This window comes from Pseudorca crassidens, chromosome 4 (assembly GCF_039906515.1).
Source record: "Pseudorca crassidens isolate mPseCra1 chromosome 4, mPseCra1.hap1, whole genome shotgun sequence".
In the NCBI taxonomy this organism is placed as follows: domain Eukaryota; kingdom Metazoa; phylum Chordata; class Mammalia; order Artiodactyla; family Delphinidae; genus Pseudorca; species Pseudorca crassidens.
In genome coordinates this window covers 104,907,449-104,928,092 of record NC_090299.1, presented here as the reverse complement: position 1 = coordinate 104,928,092, position 20,644 = coordinate 104,907,449, and the positions used below count along the sequence as shown (strand labels likewise).

The 20,644-nt window shown below is 38.2% G+C and overlaps 1 protein-coding gene across 9 annotated transcripts in view; it reads right to left on the bottom strand.

The window, feature by feature from the left end:
* Nucleotides 1-20,644, bottom strand: part of SLC4A4 (solute carrier family 4 member 4) — a 354,963-nt gene that overhangs the window by 11,631 nt on the left and 322,688 nt on the right. For 8 of the 9 annotated variants that reach the window (XM_067736229.1, XM_067736230.1, XM_067736224.1 and 5 more), the window contains 4 exons: nt 13,703-13,881; nt 12,358-12,430; nt 4,538-4,606; nt 1,953-2,126 (listed from right to left, as the gene is read on the bottom strand). In XM_067736229.1, the coding sequence (XP_067592330.1) occupies nt 1,953-2,126; nt 4,538-4,606; nt 12,358-12,430; nt 13,703-13,881 (495 nt within the window). Of the gene's footprint in view, nt 1-1,952; nt 2,127-4,537; nt 4,607-6,709; nt 7,297-12,357; nt 12,431-13,702; nt 13,882-20,644 lie in introns of those variants that run through there. The other variant, XM_067736233.1, reaches the window with a different exon arrangement.

Genomic DNA, 20,644 nt, shown 5'->3' with positions numbered 1-20,644 from the left:
TAATAAAATAACTAGAAGTTTCAAGGGAAAAAACAGCCTGTGTATGATTTCTAATTATTCAAAATTAAAACATTACACAGGTTTTTGAAAGTCAAGAAAATCTGTACAACGCATAGTACACTGAGACATCTTCAAAGTATTAATAATGAGGTAGTATTTGAGTTTGCACAGACTATTTAATCTGCTGGGGCAACTTCAATCACCACCATTAACTGAATACTTATCTTGAGTCAGATGCTGTGCTAAACTCTTAGACAATATTTTCTCATTTATTCCCACAACAAACCTGAAAGGTAGATGTTAGTATCTATCCAACAGCAGAGGAAACTAAAGCTTAGTGACATAAGTAAGTTATCCAGGATCACAAAGCCAGATAAAGGAAGAATACAAAGGGTCCCAGTTTTCTAACTCTAACCCCAGTATTCTTGAACTCTGTATCTTTGCTTCTATGAATTGCTCTTGAAGGTATCTTAAAGATGTCTTTGCTCAACAGTAAAATTAGTACACAGTAGGACTCAGAAGTCCTGGCCCTGCCTCAAATGAACAGTTGTCTTTATCCATATTATGCTCTATGCCAGCCTCTTCATCTCTTAGAGAAATTAATAACATCTAACCTATTGATATTACATGATTCTTTTATGATCAAATAAAAGCTCTGAAAGATGAAAAATACTTTATAAAGGTAAAATATTTTTTATTATTATTTAGCACAAGCAATAAGTGATTTACTGGATATATTTCAAATTTATCCAGGTCTAACTTTGTTTTTCCTGGCTTTAGCAAAACTAATACATGGGTAGATTATATTAATAGGCAGATGGAAGTCTTTTCTCATACTCAGTGTGTTTTCCAATAAGTTAATAGAGTTCTTTTTCAAAAGCAGAACATAAGGGATCATCAAGAGTAAAAATCTGATTCCACAAATACTGTTAATATTTGACACCATTTTTTCTGCTTTCCTGGAGGAAAAAACAATTACAATCAACCAGTATACATGATATAAAATAATAATTCTGGATAAAAGTAAGAAAATTTTTGTAAAAAAAAAAATATGATTTGTATATTAAAGTTCTATTTCCAAAGCGACAGGGGAGACAGAGCCAGACCTGAGGTTGGCTTTGTGACTTGTTTCAAGCATATGCATGTGCATTTTCTTGCAACAAATGTAAGGCTACAGTAAAAATTCAATGATTATTCAAAAAATAAAGTCTTAATTAAAAAGAAAAATAAATAAAAATAAGCCACCATAGCATTATTTCACCCACACAAATTCAATGATGAAGCCAAATACAAAGTTATTGTTTCCTTTTGCCCTTCTTTCACTTGTGATTCAGAGTGGAATGTTAGTTGTTTCACTTTCTTTCTCATCGTAACATGGCAAGGAGAGAGAGCCCAGACTTATCCTTAAACTTAGCATGATACAAAGGAGAAGAACTGCAAAAAATTAAGCTTCTCTCTCCATTTCTTCTATTCACTGGATGATCTCTCATAAGTTGCCAAACTGGTGCTCTATTATTTGGCCTGAAATGTGCTGTACTCTGTTATTTAGACAAATTCCAATGTACAGCAGTATTTTAAAAATAACTAACGTTATGTGCACTTGTGTCTACCATGTGTCAGGCATTGTGCTATATACTTTATATTCATTATTGATGCTCAGAATGAAAACAAAGATGCCGCTCTCATTTTACTGATGAGTTGATGGGAGCTCAGGGAAGTTCACTGATCAGCACAAACCAGAGCCAGTATCTGAACTCAGCTGTCTGACTCCAAGGTCAAGCCTAGATAAACCACAGACCTGGCAACCTTAAATTACAACCAATCAAACTGATTAGGTCAAAGCTGGAAAAAAACTGGAAGCCTCCATAAAAGACACATGTGTCATCAATATTACAATAACCACATGATATTGGTGTGACCTCATGGGTAGGTTCAATTAAAACAATCCCTACCATGACTGGAAAAATGATAGCAGCCACAGTTGACTTGAGGATCCAGAGCAGGGCTAGACAGAGCACCTGCAGGAAAGTGAACAGGTGGACTCTGCGCAGGGGGACATGGCGCAGGTAGATAAAGTCAGGCTGATGCTTCAGGGGCATCAGAAGCAGCTTCAGACGATCCATGAACTGGGAGAAGAAAGGGCAAGAGAGGACAAGTACATTACTTCAAGAGCTGCAGCACCAAGTCATCTCTTTCTGTCTAACTAACCACTAGTGATTTATATTCTACAATTTAGGCAAGCGATGTCCTTGTTAGAGGACACTGGCCAGGGAGTGCAGAAATATAGTCTAACACAGTAAGACGTAGTATGAGTCTTCCAATTTATGTTATTACTTTGCAGGAATATTATGCAGCTATATGAGATAAAGTGGCCACCAAAGGATAAAGCTTCAAAGCCAAATATAAAATAAAGATGCTCATCTCCTACATTCTACTTGTATTGTCTGCATCTTAGGAGAGAAGATCTTGTGCCTATTATTCTAGTAATAATATGCTGAAGGAAGACATCAAACTCATGTATCTAACTGTGCCGCAGCTGTCTTATCTGAAAGGAAGAGGAGATGCTATGTATCATATATATTTCAATAATGTTTCAAGGATATAAAGGAACTATCTGACTTGAAAATGGGAATGCATTGGTATTTTCATAAATTCCACATTATTTATCTATGGCATAACTTAACTAATACATTTAGCAATGAATTAGCATTTCTTTTCAGAGGAAAGCCACATGAACATTGCAGTGAGTTTCACAGCGTCAACAACTAGATACCTGATCTAGGAGAGGCTATTACACTGTCATGTATAAACAGGTACTAAAATGACTACTGAGCACCTATGTGCCAGGTGCTGTGCTTTAAAGAATAACTGCTGAGTTTACATCAATGCTGATGATAAGGATGATATTTAAGTACCTATCATAGGAACTTTCAGATGTAAGATGCTCACTAAATAGCTGTTGAATTGAATAATTATGCAATAAGAACTCTGAAATAATATCTCTACTTTCTTGCTGGAGGGAAGAGAAAAATGTAAAAGTAAATAGACTATCACAATCTTCTCTGAAGTGATTTCCTATCTAAAGAGTTTTCTTTCTTCCTCCAGAGCTATTTTTGACTGGTAGAAGTATTCCCATTTATAAAGACTGGAGTAATAAAATTTTTTGCTAACTCAGATCTTGCCAAAAAGGTCTAAAAGAAGAAGAGTCAAGAGAAAAGTAAAGAGAAAAGGTGATAGGGCAACACCATGGCAGAATTTAAGAAATCCACTAGCTGTCCCTTCAGCAAGGGATTTTTTTCCCCATTGTTATGGAATCGCTGATTTTTTCCCCTTCTATTTAACTTAATAAACATGTACTAAGCTCCAACCATCTATTACACACCTAGAACACATAAAATCAAACTTCTGATCTAGACTGACTTATTTAGGCCAAACAAAAATAAGAACTATTAATTTGGGGACCATATTTGTTTCATATTTTTCCATTTAAAGTAATAAAGAATATTTACAATGTCAGGTAAAAATATTTTTACACATTTATACTTCCCCAAAATTTCACGGGCACAAATAAACCCACATTCACATTCGTCTAGTCCCATCTATGAAAAACCACCTTGTATTTTGTAATAAATATCCAAATGGTGAAGAACTCTACTCAATGGACCTAAACAAGGAAAAATAAAATAGCCTTTTCTCTTTTTGAGGGTCTGGCCAGTTGCTCAGCTCCATCTGACTCTAAAATCAAATTAATCTAAATTCAATAAATAAAAGCAAGGACTATTACGAAGGGGTTTAAATAAATTCTTATGATGTTCACAGAACATGCAGTTTTTTCCCATTAAAACATCACTAAGTGCTAAATAAGGCTACAGTTAACAAGGTGCCAGAAAGCAGCAGCAGTACTTCCAGTTTCCTGGTGCCAATTAAATTAAACCTCAATTGAAAGACGAAGTCCCTTACAAAGTTTCCCCTAATGATTTTTTTAAAAGAGGGCCAGTTTTATCCACGATGTGACAGCTGAAGTTTTTGACAAAAGTAGCACATTAACCACATTGACTTGATTCTTTTATTGGTGCAAAACTTTTGATCAATGATCTCAGCCATGCGAAAAGCACATCAAATAAGAATAGCCTGTTCTTAGTATAAGGTAAAGGCAAATGGATAAACAGTATCTCGAGCACACTGAAGGTTAGATTTCCATCAAAGGAAGGAAGGGAGGAAGGGAGGAAGGGAGGAAGGGAGGAAGGGAGGGAGGGAGGGAGGGAGGAAGGTCAGAGATAGCTCTCTCACTTTCCTAGACAAATAGCTTCTAACAGCTTATTTGGAGAATGGGTATGTATGATAACATTTGTTAACGCAAGCTAACTTTATTAATTAAATCAGAAACACAGGTGAATAGTGGAGAAAGTAGGAAATAAATGCATTTTAAAATCTCAGCAGTTAAGGATTAGCACTTTTCTTCAATGACCTATTATTGGACTGTTTTTAATACTACTAGAAAAATATGACTCTGCTCAGATTGCTATGGAAAACTTACCTGCACACCATTAAGAGATGCTACCCCCATATACAGGAACACGCCATAGAGTACAGGCATGGGAATAAACTAGGATGGAAGAAAATTGGAGAAAGTTTAAAAACAATAATAATAAAAACAGTAAGAGAGACCAATAGTTTAAATAAAGGCTAAATCTGAGACTAAAAGATAGGACTTAATAATACAGTGACCACTGATCAGTGTGCTTAACTCATCATTGATAAACGTCTAAACTCTTTGTACCAGAAAGCAATAAAGGAGGGTGAAGGAGACTCAATTTTCATTTGATTCTTGTTTGCATTTTTTTTAACAATTAGAATGCATGACCTTAAAAATAACTTTTTAATGGGAAAAGAAGTCTCTGTTATCCTTTCCCCTTAAGAGGAATGACCATGTGAACTAAATGCTTGCATGGACTGTGAAGCAGAAAGAGAGGCAGAGGGTTGCCCCACTCCGGAGACCAAATTTCTTTCCCCATAGTCTGTTGACTTTTCTCTAAATAATTTTCACCAAATGATCTATCAGCTCGGTGTATAAATGCCTCTTTCAATTAAGTAAACATCAAACAACTGTCCTCTTTCTTCCTCTTAGGAATATTAAGAGGACTAATTAATGAGAACACTGCTTGAAAGGAGCATGGAGCATCTGGAAGCAATTAATTACACACACAGATTAATACACATCTTTTAAAATGGAATTAATACATTTCATGCATTAATTAGCAAGAGTCTTGAACAGTAAGGTGAAGTGTTTTAACAATGGGAAGCTCCAAGATGATGTTCCTAAGTTTTGTCTATTCCTAGACCTTTGAAATGTCTCTAGTACTGTGGAAACCAAGCAAATCAGGGATGACTCTGTTTCTGGGAAGTCTTCTATCTGAACAACAATAAAAAAAAATGGGTTCTCAAGCTTGGATTTTCAAAAGAAATTCAAGTTCAGGAGTTTTCAAAGCTCAAATACTAAAACCAAAATCAATTAAGTCCAATCTTACCAAATCTGCACAAAGGAGACTACTGTAGCCAGAAAACAGTATAACTTTAGAGTAATTTTTAAAGAACTATCACATGTATTAAGAAACTGAAGCACAGTTTCTATCAGCCTTTCCTTGTGATCACCTCAAACAGTTCTGTATCTGAGACCCTTTGGCTACTACTAGAGAAACAGTAAATTCCAAAACGGGTCACAACTGCCTCTAATTGTTATTGGTTAGCTGTAAAAATTGTTAAACGTATATGGAATAAATATACTTCTTTATATAAAACATTGCATGCTTCTTCTAAAAAAGACTAACAATTTTAACATAATTAATTTGATCTTGAGCTCAGAAAAAAATAAATGATATTGAATGCTGAAGGTGATGGGAGGGACAGTGTGAGAGGCAGGGAAGCCATGTGGGCTGTAATACCCAACAGTCACCACAAAGAGGTGAACACATTACATCCAAGCCACTTACGCTGGGACATGTGCCTTTATTTCCTTTAAGAATGTGCGTGTTTCCATTCCCTATGATGCCTCCATACAAATTTACCAAAAGAATACAATAGGAAACTAACAAAAAGACCCTTTTATAGTTTTGACTTATTTCTCAATTTTAAAAATATCTTCTATAGACAAGGCCACTTCTATTCTTCCTTAATATATGAAGATTTCTTATCATTTCACTTCTAATTTCTTGGGAAGAAATGAAAGGTGGAAGGGGAAAAAAGAAGTATAGAGTTCATGGGAAACTAGTTAGAAATCCTGCAGTAGTTATTTTTTAATTTGAGTGTTTTTCTGACTTGAAAGAAAGTAATCACATAGATGATCTTGGACCTTAGCCCAACCCCTCACCTAAGCTTAGTTAAGTATTTTCTCTAATGTAGTTCTAATGCCAGAGTGAAGGCAACTTGTGCCTTGGTGCCTAGGTCTGTTCTCTCTGAACGGATGATGACAGGTTATTTGCCAAACCAACCACAAAATAAAATCAGAAGGCAGCATTAACTCAGAATGGGGAATGGGTAGGAGAACAGATTTAGATATGATAATGTTTTAAAAAAATTATTCTTTGGTGAAAATAGCACATATAAAGGAGACTATTAATTTGATTTTTAGCCAATTTCAAAGTGATACAAATGTCTTATGAAATGCACCATTTTCTTTTTTTTTTTTTTTAACATCTTTATTGGGGTATAATTGCTTTACAATGGTGTGTTAGTTTCTGATTTATAACAAAGTGAATCAGTCATACATAAACATATGTTCCCATATACCATTTTCTTTATGACAGTGTAGTGTCTCAATAAAAATCTTCCAGTTTGGAATTTGTGATGAAATTTAACAGAATTACTGGGTTAGAGGATATCTTTTATTGGATTTGGTTCATGAGTCATGTTAGGAGGTCAACCCTTAAAAATTCATCACAATAGAATTATTCATCACAATAGAAATTTCCCAAAGGAAGGAAAAGAAGACTGTGTTTTAAGAAGGTAGGATCCTACTTTAAGTTAAACTAGTATAATATACATAGTAATAGTAGGTAGACATTTTTATAAAGCAAGACAGGAGAAATTAAAATATAAAAAACACAGGGTAGGGCTTCCCTGGTGGCGCAGTGGTTGAGAGTCCGCCTGCCGATGCAGGGGACGCGGGTTCGTGCCCCGGTCTGGAAAGATCCCACATGCCGCGGAGCGGCTGAACCCGTGAGCCATGGCCATTGAGCCTGCATGTCCAGAGCCTGTGCTCCGCAACAGGAGAGGCCACAACAGTGAGAGGCCCGCGTACTGCAAAAAAAAAAAAAAAACAAAAAAAACCCAGGGTATACTAGGTTCATAGGCATATCAAGAAGTGCCAAATGATAAAATTATGCAAAAAATTATATAAATAATCAATCATACCCAGAAAGCCAAAAAGCATAATTGTAAATAAATATAACAATGCTTTTAATAAAAATTAAAAATGAAAAAATTAAGTGCTTGACCCTATAACCAGGCAGAATAGTGAAACTGAGATGAGATCAATATTTAACATATTCAGACTATGTTACCAAATTTTTCAAATTCTGGTGACTTAACCCTCCCTTTGATTTTCTGATGGTGTTAGAGTATTCTCAAAAAAAATATGTAAAAAGGGTAAATTTAATAAAAAAGAGAGGGTGTAGCATCCACAGCACAGAATTCAGTATAAGAGTGAGGTCTCCCAGCAGAATCATAGTCAGTGTGTGGGTGTGTGTGTATAAAACCCAGAATGAGGTCCTGATAAGATCGTGGGCATAAAAGTTAGACAGACCTGGGTTCCCATTCTGGCACTACTGATTGTGCAACCCAGAGAAAACGATCAACTTCCCCTACCCTCAGTATTCTCATCCAGATAGTGCTTATGATAAAGATTACATAGAACAAACATTTAGTTCAGTGCCTGGCTCATAATAGATACTTTATAAATGTGGCACTGATGTCATTACCATCAGAACTTTTAGTAATAAGTCAAGAAGCCTACAAGTGCAAAGCACCACTTTCTTTGGCCCCTCTGTGGTGGGTTTGGGTGGCAGGAGTTTAGGACAGAAGGATGGCTACAGAGGTCAAACTTGAAGGCTTGGTTTTATCTAGGCTCTACAATATTGCTTTTTCAACTATAACAACTGTCTTCAGGAATATGTTATTAAAATAATATCCTAATACCCTTAAGCCTTAAAAATCAATGTAAGGAAGCTTCTGACTTGCAATCTGGTCCCTAGTCACAAGAAACTATGGAGTGAGCTATGATGAGCAGTTTGTAAAAATGCCATCCTTCTCACTACATAAGAGAATCAGAAATCAGACCAGAGAAGCTAGGGAAGATCATCTCATGAGAAATGAAAATGAATAAGTTCTTAGAGGGCAAATACTGTTTTATTTAAAAGGTGGTAAACCATGATGGATATGAGATCAGGCTTTGGAGTCAGAACTGCCTGAGTTCAAATCTTGGCTCTACCATTTAAGAACTTTGTGACCCGGCAAGTTACTCATAATTTTTCTTATCTATAAAGTGGATTCAATCATAAGTAAGTATACTTTTTGGAGGTGTGACTGGAGAACTAAATATAAAAAAACCTGTGCAGAGCCCTTAGTCCAAGGCCAAGCTCAATAAATGGAAGCTTCTATTACAACAATCAACTTCAACAATATCAGCAGCAGCAGCATCTTCATTATCATTTCTCCTTGTTTTTCTGTTACTGAACAGAGTGTACGGCATACAGCAGGAGCTCAACAAATGTTGTCAAATACAAATTAAACACTATCCTCCACATTTTAGAACACTGAACAAATCTGAAAGATAAATTTTGGCCACTCCTCAAGTTAAAGATAAACTAATTCAAGCAAAGGGAACAGAAGTAGCAGTGAACTTTTCTTGATCTTTATTTCTTCGGACTTGCCAGAAGTATGGAAAAAGTAAGCTCCAGGAACTGTCTTTCATCTATTTGCTGCCCTTCGGTCTACCGAGTCTCCCCATACAGAACACTAGCTTAACAGGCAGTATTTCTGCTGCAGAAACACAGATCTAAACTATCTAGCCAGCCTAGGAAGCCAGTTATTCCTGCTTCCCAGCAGTTCTGTACTGAATCAGTGGTGAGATTTGAGGCATGCGCCACTGTTGCTGGCCAAGGTCAAGGGTTAGCCTCCTGAACTTAAAGCTAGTACACTATGATTCCTTACATTCTTCTATGTAAAAAGACAGATTTTGGCAAAGAGATCAAAACACAGGTCCATCAACTTCAAAGTAATCAATGTTCAAAGTAAGTCTGCCCAAGTAGGTACAGGGAACAACTACCCACACTGCTTAATGCATGGGAGAAAATAACTAGCATCACTGGAGGCCACCAAACCTGTGATGGATGCAGGGAGTTGGGAGGGAAGGTGTTGAGCCATCTCATTTTTAAAAGTCACACGTTTCTCTTGATTTCATTCATTTGATCCGCCTTTCAAAGGCAGCTCTTTTAAGTAAAACCGTTCCCTAAAGTCATCACCTGTTTCTTTAAAACACAGTCACACAGTGGAGGAAAAAAGATTCCCTCCTCCAAGGTAGCTCATGACGCCACTTTCTGCGTGAATTCTGAGGTTAATTGTTAATCTTGACTTCTTCTTAGGCGTAACTTAGGTTTTAGTTAAACTACTCTCAACATCTGCTTCTTCCTGTGTTGACTTTTCAGATGAGCTAACAAGGGTTCTGTAGTGAAAGCACATAACTTACCAAACTTCAATGCTAAGAAGGGCACCTGATCTGAAATTGGCTGACCTTTTCAGATGTGATTCCTGAAGTAAGGAATAGCCTCACTTGCTGAAGTAACATACCACAAGAGTCAATGCTAGACTATTTTATCCTTGTTGTTTTTAAATCCAGGTTCCCCACAATATGTTGGAAACTACACTAACTAAACAATTTCATTTCCCACAGTTTGGGCAAAAGATGGCCTAACAAAAATGTTTGCTGAACTGCCTTTTCCACTGATGCTTACACTGACTCTTTGCATTAACTCAAAGTTGCCAGGTAGAAATAGCCACAATTATGGACACGAGTACCTGAATGAGGGTGAGCCAGAACATGAGTACTTAAGGAAGGTCAAAGCAAAAGCAAGTTCATACTCACTGATCCCTTACATCTATCTTTTTCCTTTCTCTGTATTATAATCTGTTCCCGTAGATACTACAGTGCTTTTCATATCAGGGGCAAAAAGAATCATTGTAAAATGACGAACAAAAGTGCTTTCAGCTTTAACTCCTCTGCAGCCATAGTTGGGTGAGAAAAGAGTTAGGAAGAGGCCTTGCATCTCTTCCTAAAAATAGCAGTTTATACACTGTTTGTTCTCTGTGTCCCTTTGGAACCATGCATGATCATTCGGTTGACAGATTCTCCAAGATTAAAGCCAATTTGCTATAACAAACAAACAAAGAAGAATTTTAAAACACATCTGACTTTTCTGAGTTAGGATTTTATACTGCATTATTGAAAAGGAATAATATAAAAATAAAATCAAAGAAAGAGTGGGTGGTGATGAGTACATACGAACTGATGGGAAGATTTCTATTTATCTCTTACTAGTGGCTTAAGAACTAAGAGACCCTATAAAAGAGACTTGGCAGTTGTGTCGTGTGAATCCACCTTCAGGGGTCCCAGGGGCAAATTCCTTCCTAGGAGAGCCTCCCACAATGTGAGGTCATAATTACCTACAATGATCTCTACAAGTTGATCTGTCCAGATGAGGTCCCATTGCCTATGCGGTAAAAAGCTGTCATTAGACTTTTCCACCAGCTGATGTGCTGGCGTCTACGGGGCAAGAGAGGAACACAGAGTACTTTGGAAGTGGATTTGATGCTGTGAAACTCATAACAACTCGAACCTCCCCCACAATTCGCTCTGCACTGGCCAAACTGACAACAGATTTCCCTCTGTCCTCACAGAACATAAGATCTGTCCTTTTTTAAGGTCCTCTGTATATAACCAGAAATGAACTCCTTGCAATTACTTTTAGTTTTACTTCCCCACATATTACATGAGATACATATTCCTTCATGATTCCAGTCAGAAATTAAACCAGCTAATTGACACTGTAGAAACCAGTGACAAAAGATGAATATTTAAATCTTTTAACTGTTTACAAAGTATTTTGTGCATAATGTATGCAGTAATCTAAATACTCTGAAGGCAGAGTCAGTCCTAGCTATACATTAAGAAATTACAGTTCTATTTTCCACAAATTCATCTGATTGGCAATTGACATATAAATGTGTTAATGGGAAAGAAATGGAGAGCTTTTGCCTTTCACTGTACTTCTGTATTCTCTGAATTCTTTCCAAGAATGTACTGCTCTATTACTTGTGTAATTAAATAAGCATTCAAAAAACCTTTTGAAAAATTAAGGTTGTTTAAAGATACACAAAAATTTTTAGAGAAAAATTTGGAAGGATATTGCTAACAGTGGGACTGTTGATAGCTATTAGGTCTATAGGTGATATTCATGCTTTGTACTGTGATGCAAAGCATAAGATACAAATTATCAATAACTGGCTAGTTTTGTTATGTAATAAAAAAAGAATAAAATATTTGTGTCACAAAAGAAAACTGGAAGCTTCAATGACAGATATATGTTAATCTTTTTAAGTACTATCTCTACTTCTAAATATGCTTTCATATATAGTTTATATTTACCTATTAAACATTCACCCCATCAATCAAACCTATATATTGACTCCTAACTTTCTAAATAATCTGTCATTTTTCTTTTTCAAAAGTTCATTTCTAAAGTTTTCTAGTTACAAATCAGTAATTTTATTCCATTCTTTCTTTGTGGCTATTAGGCCTTCTGATTCAAAGAACACAGAAACACAGTCAGCAATAATTAATAATAAGAGAACAATTACAAAATGATCATTGTGAGTCATTCATGTTATCCAGGAGTCCAATGTGGGAAGGGAGGGCAGGATTTAGGGACAAGTAAATGGGAAGTGATGGGAAGAAAGGATGTAGGGAGACTAGGAGAGTGAAAAATGTCATGGGGAGTGGAGTTCAGTTAGTTAGATTGAACTGTATGAAACTGCCATATGCGTAGGTCCAAAAATTTGAATAGTGGTAATTTAATATGGTTCAACCAAATAACTGCAATAATAATAATAATAAGAGAAGGAGTGAGAAGGAAATCAAGGTAGAAGTTTTTAAAGTCTTCATTCTACCTGACTCCTGCTTCATTCAGTGTGATATGATGTGATAACAATCTTGCAGGTATTTCTTAAGAAATTCTACTGTTCACATATCCAATTATCTGTCAGTGTTCTGAGAAGGAGGAAGAAGTGAGTATTTCACATATTTACCTTCAAGATGGGAGCCATAAAGACTGACAGACCAGTCAGAATAAACACAAGGGTTCCAGTGACTCTTTGTTCCCTGAAACCAAATCAAAAGATTACCAATCTACCTTTTGTTTTCATAAACATGCTCTTGTCTTTTCACCTTCAGAAAATACTATACATGGATGGAATCACTGTTTGGCTAAGACAGCAAAGGTACGGATATCATATGTAATTAATACCTCAAGGACAGCATATAAGCTTAACAGAACTACAAAATTCTCTTAAAACTATTGCAGTATGTGATTTGAATTCATCAAGAAAAAAGTGATTCTGCTAAATCCTTTGTCCTTTTAGAATCAGGAGAGAAAAATCACTTGCTCTGGTTCCACCAATTACTGGCCCACTTGAAGCCCTTATTTTTTAAACAACTTGTACTGTTGTGTAATTACACCTTCCTTCATAGGAGATAGTTATTACATTCTCCCACATTCTAATGAACAAACAGCTCAGGGAAATTTCCTAAGTGCAGTAAATCCCATCAGTCTCATTTCCAAATCTACAACAACAAAAGTACTTTTTAACAAATACGATTCCCATACAACACCCCCTCACCCCAAGAAAAATCACCCACTGTTGTGGCACGGGAAACGATGGCTCTGTCATGTGAGCTATTCACCCAAGCTCTTAGGAGCAGAGTCCGCTGCAAAATACGCAATAAAGTATAAAGGTCTCATAAGAGCTCTTCATGGCTACCCAGATTTAACTGCTGGAGGTCAAGGTTTCTCAGTGCTTATGGGACAGAAAATGAACTGGAAAATAAGAATTCCTCTCCTTTCACAGAATCTTATTTTGGCCGCGCGGCTTGCGGATCTTAGTTCCCTGACCGAGGGTCGAACCCGGGGCCTGGTAGTGAAAAGGCTGAGTTGTAACCACTGAACTGCCAGGGAATTTCCTCCTTTCGTAGCATCTTGAGAATCATAAGCAGACTCAATAGTTTTAGGGAGTCTCAATAGAGCCAAAAAATTAAAGGGCCTGGTTATATATATATATGATTGTGATTGAGTATGTACCATAGCACTAAAATGACCTGCACGTTGAAGAAAATGAATGACCTGTCTGCGTTTTTACTCTGCAAAATTTAGTCTGCTGTTAATCAAAGGAAATGTATATAAGATAAAAAGTGAACTCAAGAAATTATGGAAGACTCTTTCAAATGAAAATTTAGTCCTTTCTAGAACATCAAGTACAGGAATAAATTATTCATCACCAGCCCTTTCTCCTCCACATTTGTCCGTTTCTTTCTGACTGACACACAGATGTGAGCATGGTATGTTTTATAGAGCCATTTTTCTCTGACGTAACACACCTCACTCCTAGGAATTTTGGTTGTTCTCCAGGTGCAGAAGTCTCTGTCTCCATCTTCAAACTGTCGATGTGAGCAATGGAGATGACAGTAGCAGCCACGTACCACGGAAGGGCCATGAAGGAGCACACCACCATGAGGATGGCCACCCAAAAGAGATCCAGGTGATATCCAGCTCCTTTCTGTAGCAAGAGGTAACAAAACCATGTGAAGAAAGCACTCATACTGCTATCTAGTCATATTTCCAGATGGGAGTTAAGATTACCCAAAGAAACCAATTCGCTTTGCTTGATACACGTATCTACCAGAAGATGAGGTCCTTGAATGAGACTTCATCATCCTCATACTATCCCCCTAACAATTAAACGCAAAGCTGCCACACAGCACACCTCCTCTAGCTTGATTTAAGTCACAGCTTATTAGTTGCTTATTGTTAATTATCGTCTCTGCATCCAATTACATAATTGGAACAATGGAGATATAGAACTACCTTGAAGAGCTACTGACATCCTTCAAAGAAGTAATTGAGGCAAATCACCTTGTAGGAACTTAAATGGCAGTGATAGTTACGGAGTAGAAGCTCAATAAATGGTGACAGTAGCAATAGTAATACTGGTTGTTTTTAACATAAACAGGATAGGTACCTTAAAAACAGGCATGATGCCTTCTCTGCTTGACTAGCAATATGCTGTTCACCCAGACAGTATTCAGCACATGTAGACTAGTGATGTGAAAGCAACCTTAAGAAAAGCAACCTTAACACTTTTATGTGAAATCTAAAAAAATGACACCAATGAACTCATTTACAAAACAGAAATGGACTCACAGATATAGAAAACAAATTTATGGTTACCAAAGGGCAAAGGGGGGTGGGGAATTAGGAGTTTGGGATTAACATACATGCTACTACCTATAAAATAGAGAACCAACAAGGGCCTATTGTATAGCACAGGGAACTATATTCAATATCTTATAATAACCTATAATGGAAAAGAATCTGAAAAAGAATAGATTTATATATATAAATAAAAATACATATACAAGTATATATAAAAAATACATATACGTTATAAAAAACTGAATCACTCTGCTGTACAACTGAAACTAACACAATACTGTAAATCAACTACACTTCAATTAAAAAAATAAAGACAAAAAAGTACACAGAAGACCATTTCTCACCCTTAATAGTATATGAAAATAATTGTTTAACAACATATGAAACATTATAATTAAGGTAATTGTACTCCCCTAATAAGAATAGGCTGATTTCAAACATTGCCAGATAGTCACAATAACATTTACTGACTGGAAGAGCAGACAATGTAACAAAAGGTCTAGCTCTTTTACTCACTAAATAAATATTGTCAAATGTGTCCACAATGTTATTCTCTGGTTATATTTCTCTGTTCTATTTATGAAGAAATCAAATACCTAATACCCCTATGGAGACTGAGAAAATAGAGCAGTCCATTTTCACAGCATGGAAGCAGCAGCGCCAAGAGGCTGAGTATGACCAATCTGAGGAAACAGAGAGGTTGGCTTTAAAAAATGAGAATGGTCTTTACACTAGGAACCCAGTGACTGTTATCATTGAGATCCTGTTACAGTTACTCAGAACACTGCTCTCTTCTCACTGAAATGCCAGGATTTCACCCCTGGCTTGCACACACGGGTCTAATCATGTTCTCAGAGAACTCATCACAGCTGACACAAGAAAGAAAAGCATATTTTTACTTAGTCCAGGTTTGGCTAAGAAAGAAAATCTCCTTGAGAGACAAATAGATTGATACATATTCATAAAACCAGTTCACTGCAATACAAATGGTTTGAAAGCATAAGGGTTTGAATTGGGAGTGGGTTAAGGCAGCGGAAAGGGGGCCAAGGTGAGGATGAACTGAAGTAACTTGTTCAGTAGTGACTAATGCGGTGAATATCATGCTACATGTGGGGTCTCAGTCATTCATTCTTTCAACAAATTCTGACTGTCAACCTAGTAACCAGCACAGGCTTGGATGTTAGTGACATATCTGCGAATAAAACAGACAAAAATTCCTGAGCTCATGGAGTTTACATTCTACTGACAGAGACAACAATAAACAACATAAACAAGTAAACTAGACAGTATCTAAAACAGTAGTAAGCACTAAAGAGAACTATGAGAAGTTGGACTTGTATTCTGAGGACCGTCGGAAGCCACTGTAGGGTTTTAAAGGGAAGAATGAGATGATCTGCTTATGATCTAAACACCACGCCTGCTGTGTTAGGAACAGACTGAAGAAAACAGTAACCAGTTCGGAGGCTGGTGCCATGACCCATGCAAGAGACTGTCATGGTTAGAACCAGGGTGGTAACAGTGAACATAGCAAGAAGTGGGTGGATTCTGGCTACTCCGTCAGGTGGAGCATACAGGATTTGCTCACTCCTGCCTGTGGATGTGTTGGCCATTCATGATCTGGCCTCTGTTTACATCTGCAGCCTCATCTTTGACCTCTGCCCTACTTGGATCCTATATCACGGCCAGTTTCAACCATATGCAATTCCTTGAATATGTCTTACTCACTAATGCCTTTTGTGTCTTTGCCCATATAGCATCCCTACCTGGAATAACCTCTCTTTTCCTTCTTTCCTTGGGCCAGTCCTACTCATCCTTAAGACTTAAATCAGCCTTTTTTTTTTTTTTGGTAGTTTTTCCTTCCTTAGCCCAGGTGAGATAGGTGAGTTTAGTTAGGTTAGATCTCCTCCTTTATGTTCCTCTGTCTATCACTTTACACTTTCCTCTATCATAGCACTCATCACACTGTTTTGAAATTGTAGATGTGTTTATCTGTCTTTGATATCAGACTGTAAGTAACATGAGAAGCTAGGCTCTATCCTGAATACCTAAGCAGAGTACATGATGCATAGTCAATGCTCAATTAATTAAAAAGTGAATGACAAATAGCATGTATACATTCTTGAGTGGCAACTATAAACTCTTAATTAGCTACACAAAAAATTTAAACTTATTTGTTAATCGGTAGAAATGTGAACCTTTTGGAGGGGGAAGAGGGGAGGTGAACAACATCTGGAAATACCACATAGTTTCAAGCCTTATTTAGACTAAATCACTCAAGACCATATTAGAGGTACCAACATAGTAATCAATGGGCAGGATCCCCAAATCTTGTCACCAAGGAAACTGTAATAACCTAAGGATGTGCACACTGGCCAGATCAACGGGTCAAAAGAAGACTGACTGCAGCAAAGTCATGCATGTTACCCCGAGCCACTTCCATGCTTTCTTAAACTATTTCAAGTAAAACAAGTTTGAGCTAGATATCCTGGAGACTAGCAAAAAGGGGCCGCATAATACCAAAGAAGGTGGAATGAGGATTTTAGAAAGTAGAATACAAAGGTAACCACAAAACCACCAGAATAAATAAAAGTTCTGGGGCAAAATAATTACAGACACATAATTACTCTGCCTCTTGACATCACTCCCTTCAGAAAGTCTTCCTTTCCCTCAACCACGCTGAGACTACTTGATGCTCTTAAAAGGAAGGGAAAATTATCAACTTGACCTGAAGGTCCTGCCTGATTTGCCTCTGCAGAGCTCCCTCTCCAGACTCAACCCTCCCTCTCTCACTGCAGCCACACTGGATTATTTTGGTCATTCATTCTTGCCAGGTTACCACCTCTTATAAAGACTGTTCATATACAGTGATTCCTGTGCCGTCCTGTGTTCCTCTTCCCACCCAGTCTCACTCAGCTAATCCTACTGTTGTGTGAGATCTCAGTGTTAAGTGCCACCACCTTGGAACTCCCAGCACCTTGGGACTAGGTCAAACCCTCTCTTATAGACTCTTAAAGGACCATCACTTGTCTTTCGCGGTACCAGACACATTTGCAATGTCACATTTTGCATGATTATTGGGATGATGTCTGTCTCCCTCAGGGACCAGAAGCTCCATGAGGACAGGAACCATGTGCGTTTTTGTTCACCACTGAAACTCTAGCACGTGGCACTGCGCCCATTACTGAGTGGACACTAGATAAATGTTCATTGGATAAATGAATGCATGTTAATTCATCGTTCAATGGCACTCTGCTAGATCCTAAAAATAAAATTATAGATAATGACACAGTCCTTGCCCTCAAGTTGCTTACAGAGTAGTAGTACAGCTGGACAAATCAATAGGCCTTCTCAGTACCACAGTGTTAAAGGTCTACGGCAGGGGTGAGCACCCAGGAGGGGCACTCAACTCAGCCCTAAGTCAGGGATAGTTTGCATAGAAGGTGGTATCTAAGCTGAGTCCTAAAACGTAAGCCATAACCAGCTGGGAGACAAGATATGGAGATGCAGGGGAAAATAACAGGCAAATGAGCTACCATTTTGAGAAAAGTAAATAGAGTTGGTGCTTAGGAGGAGATGGGAAAGGTGGAAAATAAGGCTAAAGAAGTTAAGAACTTTGATGTTTTGCTGAAGGCTTTGGAATTCTTTCTATCATAGAGCGACAGGAAGCTACTGAAGGGTTTTAAGCAGGCAAGTGATGCGATCAGATTTGTGTTTAGAAGGAGGGCTCTGTTGGATTGTAAAAGATGTGTTGGAAGAGGTCAGGACTGGAGGCAGAGATGACAACACTGCCATAATCCAGGCTTGAGATGATGCAGTTCAAACTAAAGGAACAGTAGTGGGGAAACACAAAGGACAGATGGGAGAGATTTTAAGGGGACTGAGTCCAAAGAAGGAAAAGCAATGAATTTATTTTGCCTAATTTCAATGCTTAAGGCTTACAATGTCTAGTATGGTGTCCTACACATAGTAAACACTGGAGATATGTTTGTTGAACAAAATGATAAAAGCTATGCTCAAAAATTCATGGTGCCCCAACTATTGCCATAAAGACCCCAGAACGCAAATGGTTATGTTAGAGAAGTTGTTCCTGCAAAACAAACCTGTATGTATGGACATGAGCCACTTCTAAGGTATCTCTTTTGGCTACAAGTGTCTGAATAACTAGATTTGAATGGAATGAAAATAATATTAAAATATTTGGCACTTTTTAATGGAAATAATACTGTACGAAGTATAGAAAACAGCATTTTTTCGAAAATGCCATGTGACATCTTTGCTTCTCACCCCTCCTCCCTACTGCCTCTTGCCTTCTTCAGATTCTGATCATCTCTCTCCTGGATTACACAGCAGCCGCCTGACCACTCCCTCCACCCTCCTCCTCTCTTGTACCTCTCCCATCCGTCCTTACTGCTGCCAGAGTGAGGGTCTAAAGTACAGCTGTGATGCCACCCATTCAGGCTGGCATGCTGAGGAAGCAGGGGAGGCCAGTGGGAGATGAGTAGCCCAAGCAGGACGGAGCAGGTCCCACGAGCCTGGCTTCCCACGCCGAGCCTCCTGCATCTGAGTCTGTGATGGGGGCCCTCACAGATTCCTGAAACGATACCGTTCCCTAAACGTGTCCTGCACATTATGTGCCACTCTTCAAACTGGCACTGTTTCTGCAACTTGACATCTGTTTAAATCCATCCTGTCCCTTCAAGGTCCAGCTCAAACTCCGAGGCCTCCTTCGCATCCACTCAGCAACCCTCAGCTCTCGATACCGCTCTGGCCTCAGAAGCCCCTGCTTTATTCTTGTCCCTGACAACCCACTCTCCTCATTGCTTTCCCTGCCCAAAATCCTTCAGTGGCTTCTTGTTTCACTTAGAATAAAACCTAAGCAGTGTAAAATTATCCTTAAGGTTCTACATCGGTGTTTCTCCCAGAACTATTTTGCGTGCCAGGGGACACGTGGCAATGTCTGGAGACATTTTTGCTTGTAACAACTTGGCGGGAAAGGGTGCGACTAGCATGTAGTAAGTAGAGGTCAGAGATGCTGCTAAATACCCTACAATACACAGGATGGTCATGACCAACAAAGAATTATGCAAAACGACAATAATGCTGAAGTTGAGTGATCTGGTGATCTGGTCCCACTCCCACTGACCTTATCTTTTTTTTTTTTTTTTTTTTTTGCGGTACGCGGGCCTCTCACTGTTGTGGCCTCTCCCGTTGTGGAGCACAGGCTCCAGACGCGCAGGCTCAGCGGCCATGGCTCACGGGCCCAGCCGCTCCGCGGCATGTGGGGTTTTCCCGGATCGGGGCACGAACCTGCGTCCCCCGCATCGGCAGGCGGACTCTCAACCACTGCGCCACCAGGGAAGCCCTGACCTTATCTTGAATCCCTGATTCCCCAAGGCTCCAGTTACACTGACCTGTTATCTGTTCCTCAATACACCAAGCTTCCCACCCAGGGCCTTTGTACCTACTCCTATCTTTGCTTGGAAAACTATTTTTTAAATAAACATTCATTGAACACCTGTGCTAGGCCTTGTGTTAGATAAAACAATAAGAAAGGATACCTGCCCTTAAGAGGTTTACAGGTTATTAGTTGAAGTCAGGTGTGGAAGCAAATAATTTATTGTATGTGAAAGATACAAGGCACAAAGAAGGCAAGGTCGTTTTCAACCTAGGGGTGGATATGAGTGGTGAATAGGGGAAATCCACTAAACTCCTTCAGGGCAGAGACCATAACTTAGAACAATTTTTATCTTCAACATCTAACACAAGTGTTCCATACAGAGCAAGGATTTAGTAAGCGCTCAAGAGGTTAAGTATGTCCTTTAAAGTTTATAAAAGTCCTTGCCTTCATGGATATAAACCCAAAAATGTCCTACTTTCTGAAACTGGAGATTATTTTAAGTACAAGGATAGGAAGTGAAACTTTACCTCCTTTTGATATTGTATATGATTTGTTAATACAGAACAAAGGTCATTCAGGAATAAATCCACAGAAATCAAAATCTATGAGAGACAAAGATTAGCCTCACAGTTTACATCTGATAAATAGATGATAACAAAGGAGTCAGGAGCAGTACACACACACGCACAGACACAGAATAAACATTTGT